This window comes from Arachis ipaensis, chromosome B2, assembly GCF_059453495.1.
Source record: "Arachis ipaensis isolate K30076 ecotype BB chromosome B2, ASM5945349v1, whole genome shotgun sequence".
Classification (NCBI taxonomy): domain Eukaryota; kingdom Viridiplantae; phylum Streptophyta; class Magnoliopsida; order Fabales; family Fabaceae; genus Arachis; species Arachis ipaensis.
In genome coordinates this window covers 71,076,550-71,089,501 of record NC_142437.1, presented here as the reverse complement: position 1 = coordinate 71,089,501, position 12,952 = coordinate 71,076,550, and the positions used below count along the sequence as shown (strand labels likewise).

Genomic DNA, 12,952 nt, shown 5'->3' with positions numbered 1-12,952 from the left:
AAATTACAAAATAACCCCTCAAACACCAAAATAATTACAACCTTGCCCTTTCTAAGATCTAAAAGGTGTTCTTCAATTTTCTTCACAACACTCAAAGTGTTCTTTGTGTTCTTCATAAATTCTTCAAATTCTTTCTCTGTTTTTTCCCGTTTTTCAGTCTTTTCAGCAACCGATTTTTACTATAATTCATAATAAATTAGCAGCCACTAAAACCCCATATTTTCTACATGATTTCAACATAAATTGAACCCCAATTTAAGGATTAGGGTTCGTTTTTTCAGCTGCACTCAAGAACAACATTCATAGCTTAAATATCATCAAATTTTATCAAAATTTCAACAAACTTTCACCAAGAATAACTCATATAAGCAATCAATTTCAAGCATAATCAAACCATATCATAATCACACATCTCAAACACAATCAATCAAGATTAAATTCGTCACACCCTACCTGGTTTTGCTGCTCCTAATTCAGTTAGACTTTCAGGTGGTCGTTTAGCACTTTTTCCTCCTAAATCACATCAAGAACAACTTTAAATCCAAAAACCCTTAACTAACCAAATCTCCCTTAGAATATTAGGAGGTGATTTCTAACCTTATACTTGCTGAAAAGTCACGTTTCTTGGCCCTCAAGTCAAGTTAAGCATGATTCCTAAGGAAGAACATCAAGAAAACACATGCTTAAGCATGTTTCCTTGAAAACCGAATTGAAAAGGGAGGGAGACAGCCATCTCACCTTATTTTAAGCCTTGATATGTTATATGGTTATGTAGAGGAATAATAGAGGATCATTTTGGTGAAATCGGAGTTTTGATTTGAGTTTTGGTTCAGAAGAAATCAAGCTTTGAAGATTAAGTGTTCATGAAGTTTTCTCTCTTTTCTCTCTTCTCATTTTCGTCCAAAGGGAGTAAATGACCAGCCTTGGAGTGTCTTGGGGGTGTAAGGTGAGTTGTGATTGGTTGGCTTGGAGGTGGGTTAAAATAATATTAAAATATCTCAGGTGTATAACTACTAAAACTATATCTATCGGAACACTTGTAAAAACATCTCTAAAAATTATTTTCTGAGCTACTAGGATAAATGACACTAGTAACATATTTATTATGAGAATAAAAGATGTATAATGAGGCCTTAGCATTGCTAAAGTCATCAGAGAGTGCTGGTGCTAAGCTGCACCAGTAAATTGTGAACCCGATTAAACCGATTTCCTGTTTTTAACTAAAACAGACCAGGTAACCTTATAATATCATTCAAGCATTTTCTAATACTAATATAATGATAATATTATAATATTATCTCTCTTCTCTCATGAGTCGAGTCCGGTTAGTCAAACAGAGACTATTTACGAAAATCAGAATCAAAATTGCCAACCGATACGGTTCAAAAACTAGGTTCTTCGTGACTGCGTTGTCGGGCCTGTCTCAACTAAGGTCCTGAGTTAAAGATAATATAATGACAATGAGGATTGAGATGCTTGATGATACAGGAGAGGTATTCCCTTTACTGATCTTTCGGAGAAATCTGTGTCTTCAGAAATGATCTCGCGTACTCGAAAATTAGGGTTGTTACAAGGAGGACCAGCAGGAGGTTGCACAGCATGAGGAGACTCAGCCTGAGTAGCTGACAAAGTCGCAGACACCTGCAGCTGATAGTGGACCAGTGGGCGATGACCCTTCTCACCAGACTTGATTTGAGGAGCATCGAGGACGATGCTAACATCTAAATGTGGGGAGGTCGCCGTCATCGGTGAATTCCATTTGGTGACCCATTTTAGACTCATTTGAGGACTTGCTTTATTTTGTTTTATTTTCAATACTTGAACATTTTTACTTTATTGCACTTTCAGCTTTTGTATATATTAGTTATTTTGGATACTTTTGAGTTTATCGCATTTTGCATTTTGGCTTGTATATACTCTAGATTTTTAGTTGGATTTGCATCTTTTAGTTTTGTAATATATATATATATATATATATATATATATATATATATATATATATATATATATATATATATATGGCTTAGTAGTTGTGATTTGGAAAAATGTGGATTATTGAGGTTAGTTTACCCTTTTGCATATGAGAATTTGGTTTGATCGAAAATAGAGAGTGAACTAAAAATTTTTTATTTTTCACAATCACATCATATTGGAGCACAGAATTGTGATCACACTTTTCACAACTCCGGTATAACTAACCAACAAGTGCACTGGGTCGTCCAAGTAATAAAACCTTATGCGAGTAAGGGTCGGTCCCACGGAGATTGCCGGCTTGAAGCAAGCTGTGGTCATCCTATAAATCTTAGTCAGGCGGATTCAATTGGTTATGAGTTTTGATAATTGAAAGATAAATAAAACGTAAATTAAAATAAAGATACTTATGTAATTCATTGGTTGAAATTTCAGATAAGCGTTTGTAGATGCTTTGTTGCTTCTGAACCTCTGCTTTCCTATTGTCTTCATCCGATCATGCGTGCTCCCTTCCATGGCAAGTTGTATGTTGATGGATCACCGTTGTCAATGGCTACCATCCGTCCTCTCAGTGAAAATGGTCCAGGTACGGTTTCTGTACGGCTAATCAAATGTTGGATCTTTCATCTCGGATGAAAAATACCAGGCACAGCTACCGCACGGCTAATCATCTATCGGTTCTCACTTGTGTTAGAATAGGATCTCTCTATCCTTTTGCACACTGTCACTACTCCCAACATTCGTGAGTTTGAAGCTCGTCACAGTCATCCCGTCCCATATCCTACTCGGAATACCACAGACAAGGTTTAGACTTTCCGGATATCAGGAATGATGCCAATTGGTTCTAGCCACTACCACGAAGGTTCTGATCTCATGGGTTTGAATGCTCTGTTGTCAGGAGAGGCAAGTCAAATCCATGGATCAGACACCCAAGAGACTATACTCCGGTTATCGTCCAATGACTACGTTGAACATCATGTAGACCGCTTGTGGTTGTCAGGCACGCAGATCTTGGCTAAGCGAGTAACGAAGATAGTGGGTGATTATCATGGGTCACCCCTTCAATCTGACTTAACTGAATTAAGTACGAGAGTATATCGTGGAGAAGAAGTAAGCGTGAATTGAAAGAGAAACAATAGTACTTGCATTAATTCATGAAGAACAGCAGAGCTCCGCACCTTAATCTATGAGGTGTAGAAATTCCACCGTTGGAAAATATATAACAGAAAAAGGTATAGGCATGGCCGAATGGCCAGCCTCCCAAATGTGAAAAATGACATAATCTCACGAATACAATAGTAAAAAGTGCTATTTATACTAAACTAGTTACTAAGGATTACAGAAAATAGGTAACTAAGTGCAGATAGTGCAGAAATCCACTTTCAGGGCCCACTTGGTGTGTGCTTGGGCTGAGCATTGAGATTTGCATGTGCATAGGCCTTTTCTAGAGTTAAACGCCAGCTTGAATGCCAGTTTGAGCATGTAACTTCAGTTCTGGTGCCAGTTCCGGCGTTTTACGCCAGAAAAGGGTCTCTGGCTGGCGTTTAAAGCCAGTTTGGGCCATCAAATCTCAGGCAAAGTATAAACTATTATATATTTCTGAAAAGCCCAAGATGTTAGCTTTCCATCCCAATTGAGAACGCGCCAATTGGACTTCTGTAGCTCCAGAAAATCGTGTTTAAGTACAGGGAGTTCAGAATCCAACAGCATCTGCAGTCCTTTCTCAGCCTCTGAATCAGATTTTTGCTCAGGTCCCTCAATTTCAGCCAGAAAATACCTGAAATTATAAAAAAAATACACACACTCATAGTAAAATCCAAAAATGTGATTTTTTCATAAAAACTAATAAAAATATAATAAAAGTAACTAAAACATGATAAAAACTACCTAAAAATAATGCTAAAAAGCGTATAAATTATCCGCTCATCACAACACCAAACTTAGATTGTTGCTTGTCCCTAAGCAACTAAAAACAAAATAGGATAAAAAGAAGTGAAAATACAATAAATTTCAAAATATCAATGAAGCTTAGTTACAATTAGATGAGCGGGACTAGAAGCTTTTTGCTTCTGAACAGTTTTGGCATCTCACTTTATCCTTTGAAGTTCAGAATGATTGGCATCCATAGGAATTCAGAATTCAGATAGTGATATTAATTCTCCTAGTTTAGTATGTTGATTCTTGAACACAGCTACTTTATGAGTCTTGGCCGTGACCCTTAGCATTTTGTTTTCCAGTATTACCACCGGATACATAAATGCCACGGACACATAACTGGGTGAACCTTTTCAGATTGTGACTCAGCTTTGCTAGAGTCCCCAGTTAGAGGTGCCCAGAGTTATTAAGCACACTCTTTTTGCTTTGGATAATGACTTTTACCACTCAGTCTCAAGCTTTTCACTTGGACCTTCATGACGCAAGCACATGGTTAGGGACAACTTGATTTAGCCGCTTAGGCCAGGATTTTATTCCTTTGGGCCCACCTATCCATTGATGCTCAAAGCCTTAGATCCATTTTACCCCTGCCTTTTAGTTTAAAGGGTTATTGGGTTTTTTACTCTTGCCTTTTGGTTTAAAGAGCTATTGGCTTTTTCTGCTTGCTTTTTTCTTTCTTTCTTTTTCTTTATTTTTCGCCATTTTTTTCTTTTCGTAAGCTTTGTGTTTTTCACTGCTTTTTCTTGCTTCAAGAATCAATTTTATGATTTTTCAGATTATCAATAACATTTCTCTTTTTTCATTATTCTTTCAAGAGCCAACAATTTTAACATTCATAAACTTCACTATAAAAAATATGCACTGTTCAAGCATTCATTCAGAAAACAAAAAGTATTGCCACCACATCAAAATAATTAAACTATTTTCAAGATAGAATTCGAAATTCATGTACTTCTTTTTCTTTTTCAGAAAATATTTTTCATTTAAGAAAGGTGAAGGATTCGTGGAACATTCATAGCCTTAAGACATAGACACTAGACACTAATGATCATGTAATAAAGACACAAACATAGACAAAGCATAAAGCATAGAAACAAAAAATAGAAAAATAAGAACAAGGAAATTAAAGAACGGGTCCACATAAGTGACAGCGGCTAGTTCTTCCTCTTGAAGATCCTATGGAGTGCTTGAGCTCCTCAATATCTCTTCCTTGCCTTTGTTGCTCTTCCCTCATGGCTCTTTGGTCCTCTTTGATTTCATGGAGGATATTGGAGTGCTCTTGGTGCTCCATCCTTAGTCGCTCCATGTTGGAACTCAAATCTCCTAAAGAGGTGTTGAGTTGCTCCCAATAGTTGTGTGGAGGGAAATGCATCCCTTGAGGCATCTCAGGGATTTCTTGATGAGGGACTTCCTCATGCTCTTGTTAAGGTCCATGAGTGGGCTCTCTTGTTTGCTCCATCCTCTTTCTAGTGATGGGCTTTTGAGATGAATCTCTCCATCTCCCATGACTCAGAGTTGGAAGCAACTGCCTTCCCTTTCCTCTTCCTAGAGGTTTCTCTGGCCTTAGGTGCCATTAATGGTTATGGAAAAATAAAAAGCAGAGCTTTTTTCCACACCAAACTTAAAAGGTTTGCTCATCCTTGAGCACAAGAAGAAAGAAAAGATTATAGGAAGAAGAGATGGAGGAGATGGAGGTGTGTGAATGGTTCGGCCAAGGGGGTTTTAGGTGGTTATGATGTGTGAAAATGAAAGAGTGATGAGGGGCTTATATAGGAGTGGAGTAGAGAGGGAATTCTGGTAATAGGGGTTGGGTTTGGGAGGGAGATGGTTTGAATTTGAATGGGTGAGGGTAGGTGGGTTGTATGATGGTTTTGGAGGAGAAATGGAGGTGATTGGTGGAGGTTATTTGGGGAAGAGTGTTATGGAAAGGTGTGAAAAAGAGAGAAAAAGAGTTGGGATAGGTGGGGATCCTGTGGGGTTCACAGATCCTGAGGTGTCAAAGAATTCTAGTCCCTGCACCATTCTGGCGTTTAAACGCCCCTGGACAGCCCTTTCTAGCATTTAAACACCAGTCTGCTACCATTCCTGGTGTTAAACGCTAGGCTGATGCCTCTTTCTGGCATTTAACGCCAGCCAGACACCCTTTTTTGGCGTTAAACACCAGTCTGTTTGCCAATTCTGGCGTTTAACGCCCAGAATACTGCCAGACTGGGCATTAAACGCCCATTCTTCTATCCCAGTAAGCCTGTCCTCCAGGGTGTGCTGTTTTTGATGCTGTTTTTGATTTTACTTTAATTCTGCAGCTATTTTTGTGAATCCACATGATCATCAACCTAAAGAAAACATAAAATAACAATGGAAAATGAAATGAAAAAGTATTTAACATAGATAAATAAGATTGGGTTGCCTCCCAATAAGCACTTCTTTAATGTCAATAGCTTGACAGTGAGCTCTTATAGAGCTTCACAGACACTCAGAGCATGATGGTGGCCTCCCAACACCAAACTTAGAGTTTGAATGTAGGGGCTCTGCTTGACTCTGTATTGAGAGAAGCCTTTCATGCTTTCTCTCCATGGTTACAGAGGAAGATCCTTGAGCCTTAAACAAAGGTAGTCCTCATTCAGTTGCAGGACTAGCTCTCCTCTGTCTACATCAATTACAGCTCTTGCTGCGGCTAGGAAAGGCCTTCCAAGGATGATGGATTCATCCTCATCCTTCCCAGTGTCTAGGATTATGAAGTCAGTAGGGATGTAAAGGCCTTCAACCTTCACTAAGACATCCTCTACAAGTCCATAAGCCTGTTTCATTGATTTGTCTACCATCTTTAGTGAGATTCTTGCAGCTTGTACCTCAAAGATCCTTAGTTTCTCCATTACAGAGAGTGGCATGAGGTTTATACCTGACCCCAGGTCACACAGAGCCTTCTCAAAGGTCATGGTGCCTATGGTACAAGGTATTAAGAACCTTCCGGGATCCAATTTCTTCTGAGGTAATTTCTGCTGAACCAAGGCATTCAGTTCATTGATGAGCAATGGAGGTTCATCCTCCCAAGTCTCATTACCAAATAACTTGGCATTCAGCTTCATGATTGCTCCTAGATACCGAGCAACTTGCTCTTCAATAATATCTTTATCCTCTTCAGAGGAAGAATACTCATCAGAGCTCATGAATGGCAACAGTAAGTTTAGTGGAATATCTATGGTCTCTATATGAGCCTCAGATTCCTTTGGTTCCTCATTAGGGAACTCCTTAGTGGTCAGTGGACGTCCATTGAGGTCTTCCTCACTGGAAATCACTGCCTCTTCCTCCTCTATAAGTTCGGCCACTTTGGATATATTGATGGCCTTGCACTCTCTCTTTGGATTCTCTTCTGTATTGCTTGGAAGAGTACTATGAGGGATTTCAGTAACTTTTTTACTCAGCTGACCCACTTGTGCCTCCAAATTTCTGATGGAGGACCTTATTTCAGTCATAAAACTGAGAGTGGCCTTAGATAGATCAGAGACTATGGTTGCTAAGTCAGAGAGGCTCTGCTTAGAATTCTCTGTCTGTTGCTGAGAAGATGATGGAAAAGGCTTGCTATTTCCAAACCTATATCTCCCACCATTATTATTATTGAAGCCTTGTTGAGCCTTCAGTTGATCCTTCCATGCGGAATTTGGATGATTTCTCCATGAAGGATTATCGGTGTTTCCATGGGATTCTCCCATGTAATTCACCTCTTCCATTGCAGGATTATCAGGTTCATAAGCTTCTCCTTCAGAGGAGGTTTCTTTATTACTGCCGGATGCATCTTACATTCCAGTCAGATTCTGAGAAATCATATTGACTTGCTGAGTCAATATTTTATTCTGAGCCAATATGGCATTCAGAGTATCAATCTCAAAAACTCCTTTCTTCTGAGTCATCCCATTATTCACAGGATTTCTTTCAGTAGTATACATGAACTGGTTATTTGCAACTTTTGTTTTTCTATTCAATTCAAGCTTATTCCTATTCTAAGATATCCATTCGCACCCAAGAACATGATGAATGTGATGATTATGTGACGCTCATCATCATTCTCACTTATGAATGCGTGCCTGACAAACACTTCCGTTCTACATGCAAACAAGCTAGAATGAATATCTCTTAGTTATCTATTACAGAGAACCGAGTCTGAGATATTAGAATCTTCGTGGTATAAGTTAGAACCCATGGACGGCCATTCCTGAGATCCAGAAAGTCTAAACCTTGTCTGTGGTATTCTGAGTAGGATCTGGGAAGGGATGGCTGTGACGAGCTTCAAACTCGCGAGTGCTGGGCGTAGTGACAGACGCAAAAGGATAGTAAATCCTATTCCAGTATGATCGAGAACCGACAGGTGATTAGCCATGCAGTGACAGCACATTGGACCATTTTAACAGAGAGGATGGGATGTAGCCATGGACAACAGTGATGCCCTACATAAAGCTTGCCATGGAAAGGAGTAGGAATGATTGGATGAAGACAGCAAGAAAGTGGAGGTTCAGAGGAACGAAAGCATCTCTATATGCTTATTTGAAATTCTCACCAATGAATTACATAAGTATCTCTATCCTAGTTTATGTTTTATTTATCTTTTAATTATTAAAACTCTATAACCTTTTGAATCTGCCTGACTGAGATTTACAACGTGACCATAGCTTGCTTCAAGCCGACAATCTCTGTGGGATCGACCTTTACTCACGTAAGGTTTATTACTTGGACGACCCAGTGCACTTGCTGGTTAGTTGTATCGAAATTGTGAAAAGAACTAAAATTAAGAACGTGCGTATTAAGTTTTTAGCGCCGTTACTAAGGAATGAACAATCACGATTTCGTGCACCAATAGCCCAACCCTAGATAATGTTAAAGCACTTTTACAGTTGAGATGGGTAAAAGTATTTCACAAACTTGCAAGACAATTAACAATTAAGCAGAGATATATGGTGATGAGCTATTGAACCCTCACTGGATTTTGTGTTTACTCTCTAGTCACTCAATGTTTATTGGGTTAATCACTCTATTCTTCTTTCTATCCTTGCTTTCTAAAACTTTATTCTTCATCTAACCAATCAACAAATATGGAATACAGACATACAAAAATCATGAGGTCTTTTTCAAGGTTGTAATGGGGCCAAGGTAAAGGTAAGGGTATATGTATAAGGCTAAGTGAGCTAACAAAGTGAATTCTTGATTAGTCTAAGATCTCACCTAACATACATACTTTATATAATTTAAAGTTCCTTTACCTATTTACCCAAATTTTCCCACTTTGTATTACAAGCTCATGCATTAAATTTAATTTTGAAATTTTGTCCCATGTGCATTGATTCTTTTTTTTATTTTGCACTTGGAGAATTTTTGTATCCCGTTATTTGAGTACTGAAAATATAAAATTATTATTATTATTTTTTTTAATCTATGCACATGGTAATTTAGTTATTTTGATTTCACATGAGCATGCTTCCCAAATTTCTGAAATAACTTATTCATTTTAAATCCCTACTTTGTTTCTATCATCCCATGTTCCCATAAAATTCCCCACACTTAAATTGTACACAATATCTATCTTAAGCTAACCAAGGATTCAACTTGGAATTTTTATTTTGTTTTTCTGGTTAAGGCTAGTAATGTGGTTATAGAACAAGAGGGGATTAAAAAGCTCAAGGGGGCTAACAAGTGTGATGTAAAAGGTAGGCTAAATTGGGATAAGTGAGGAAAAATTCAAATGATGGCCTCAATCATCTCTTGGTATGTATCTATATTCTATATTGGATATATAGATTAAAACAAAGAAAAGAACATCAGAATGAAAAAGAAGGGCAAAACACACAGGAATGAAATTTATGGTTTGAATGTAACCATACAATTAAGCTCAAAACTCACAGGCTGTATGTTCTCCAGCTCAAAAACCATATATCAGTTATGTATATCATGCAAGTAGAAATCAAGAGTTCCTATTGTTCTCAATGTAAATATTAGGGTGGCTTTTAAAATCTTAGTGTTCATCCTTGATGAAATGTTGTTAACTAACTAACATGTAATGCTATATATACAACGTGTGTGGATTATTTTAATTTACTAAAGTTTCTAGTTTACTCCTTTTTATTTTCAATTAAACCAAACTAATATATGCTAAAAGGGTAAACTATACTAATTAATCCACATATTCTATAACTAATAAGTTTAGAATTGCAAACTAAACTAAATGTCTAAGATATAAACTAAAGTGAAAAATGCGGAAATAAAGTAAAAATACAGCAAAAGAACAATGTGTAAGTATTGAAAAATAAAAACAAAAATAAAAATACAGAAAAATAAACAAAATAAGATAGAAGAGTCTGTAGTGGTTCACCAAAAAGATAAGCCAGGGATGGCGACCTCTCCACACTTAAAAGATAGCATCGTCCTCGATGCTCACTCAAGCTGGGTGTAAAGAAGTGTCATCACCGGAAGGATGGGATGCTGGAGTCTCTGTGGTAGGCTGAATATCTGCAGGCTGGATAAGTGTAGGAGGATCTGTCTGCTGTAGTGGAGGCTCTGACCATAAAGGAATCTCCAGATCTTCGGCCTGAAGCTGGTGGTGCTCCTCATGATGTGGTGCAGCCTGCTCTTGTCCTGCCTGCTCAGCCTCTCTCTGCGCATGTGTCTCCTCCTCATGCTCGTCCGCCTCCTCCTCAGATGGCTTTGATGGTGTGTCAGGCTCAGAGGGAATGTCATGGTGACCAGTACGGAGCAACAACTTTAAATGCTCATAGCGTCGCTTGTTGCGACGCTCAGATCTCTCATATCGCCGCTGGTTGCGGCGCTTCATCTGGTCTAGCTGCTGAAATAGGCGGTGCACGAGGTGGTAAATGGGCTCTGAGGCAGGTGGAGGTGCAGTGGTGGTAGCTGGTGCAGCAGTGGATGAAGAAGGGGTAGCTGAAGGTGTGGTTGCCTCATCAGAAGCGGTGAGGAATGGGGGTCTGTAACCTAAAGCCTGAAACTTCCTGCTGTGAGGGATAATCTTCTTGCAGTCTGCAGCAGGTGGCTTCTCATCAGCAAGCTCCCAAGGCACGTCAGCTCGATGGCCTAGCTGGGTGATCAGATAAGGGAAAGGGAGAGTGCCTCTGACATGGACCCTGGCCATATAATACCGGATGAAACGTGGAAGATACAGGTCCTTACCCTCCATCACGCACCAAATGAGGGTGATCAGAGCAGCGGGCAGCTCTGTCTCGTGAGTGCTCAGCATCACATAGTTGCTCAGAATCTGGTGCCAGAGCCGAGCCTTATCATTCAGATAAATCAGCTTGATTCCCTTAGGCATCACTGTGTTCTTTCCCATGACCCATGGGACAGTAGGATCAAGGGCTATTCTTTGCTTGACAGCATCCCAGTCAAATCTCATAAATCGCATATCCTCTTCAGCCTGTTGGTAACCGTCAGGCTGATCTGACTTAGGCAGAAGGTGGAGGATGTCCTCAATAGCTTCCTCAATGACCAAAATCTGTTTTCCTCTGAGATGCACTGCATCCAGGGAAGTCTTGAAATAGTTACAGTAATATTCTCTGACCCAAGAAGCATTGACCTCTGTCAAGTTTCTTTCCAAGAAGAACCAGCCTCTCTGTTTTATCTGTTTGGAGGTGCACTGCTGTAGTTCTTCTAAAATTTTTAGAGTTCTTTCCAGGTACAGGTTCCTGGAAGTGGCAAACACTGGATACTTCAGCTCATAGTATCTGTTTGTAAATTTAACCGGATCTGTGGCAGTGAGGAGCTGGTCAGCCTTCTCCTGCGGGGTAAAGTGCTTTTCCCGCCAGGAGTCGTCATGCAAAATATCGAGGATGGACATAGAGGATTCGCCTCTTTTTCTTTTACCAGTGGTTGCTTTGCTTTTTCCTTTGCGTTGAGGGTCAGACATCCTGAAAAGCAGTAATTCTAGGATATAATTGAAGAACAAAAGCAGGAAAATAAGTAGGCAAATAGAATAATAGCAATATAGGTACAGAGTGGCAAAAGAGCAAGAGAAGCATGAAATGAGTTGAATATATGTGCACTTTGGATTGTATACGAGTGAAAAAGTCTGAAAAGAAAAAAATGCAATCCAAAATATATGATAAGCGGAATTCAAGTTAAATAGGAAAAACAAGGATCATGCCCTTAGTTAGAGAGTTAAAGTGGTTAGTAGGTAAAAATGAGGTTAGAAAGTGGAAAGCAGTGAGTTAGGAAAAAGAAAGTTAAAGTAAGTGGCATGATAATGGTTTCCTAGTTAACAATAAATTTCACAAGTTTAAAGAATAATCAACTCATAGTCAAGCAAGGATAAAAGGTTATTGATGATAATTCATATAGATATAGGAGTAGCTAAAATTAAAATGAAATCATCAATAATGCAATTTATTAACTAGAGAATCGAAAGGAGTAAGAATGTGAGCCCGTGCATTCATGAATTGGTTTGGTTATAGCTAAGTAGTGCAAAATGGTAAGTTTCCAAACTCAATACATAAAGATAATTTGCAGAAAATTGGGAAGCATTCCGGCTAAAATTGGATGTTTCCGAGTAATAAACAGCAAGAAAAACAGTTCATATGAGATTAAAAAGCGCTGCAAAGAGTCACAAACAGTAGGAACAGCAAAGAACAGTCTAATATTAGCATGAAACATTAAGGAATAGCATATGAACAGTGTGAACATCACAGCCAGATCAAAATTGCAGAATAGGTAAAACAAGTAACAAGAACGGCACAATTATCAGGCCTAAATCCACTAACCACATCCTAGCTACCTAACCACCTAGAATCCACTACAAACATGCATCTCTAACTATCCTAATTTGAACATAATTAGAAAAATATGCAATTAACTACGGATGATAGGGAAATCGGTGTTTGGCAGAACTTGGTATGTGTATGAACAGAGGTGAGGGCAGAGAGATGGTGGTGGTGACGCGGCGGCACTGGGAAGGAGCACGGCAGCGCGGTGGTCGAAGGTTGTGGTGGTGGTTTGGTGGTTGGGGGCTTCGGGTAGGGTTTAATGGTGGATGAGGGTGGGCTAGAAGGGAGGT

The 12,952-nt window shown here is 39.0% G+C and overlaps 1 protein-coding gene across 1 annotated transcript; it reads right to left on the bottom strand.

Annotated features, from left to right (window-relative positions):
- Nucleotides 1-1,423: 1,423 nt before the first annotated feature.
- Nucleotides 1,424-11,809, bottom strand: LOC148574328 (uncharacterized). Its single transcript, XM_088505884.1, has 3 exons — nt 10,636-11,809; nt 1,507-1,721; nt 1,424-1,435 (listed from the first exon to the last, which is right to left on the bottom strand). Exons 1-3 carry the CDS (start codon nt 11,807-11,809, stop codon nt 1,424-1,426), a joined length of 1,401 nt encoding a protein of 466 aa, XP_088362010.1.
- Nucleotides 11,810-12,952: the final 1,143 nt, after the last annotated feature.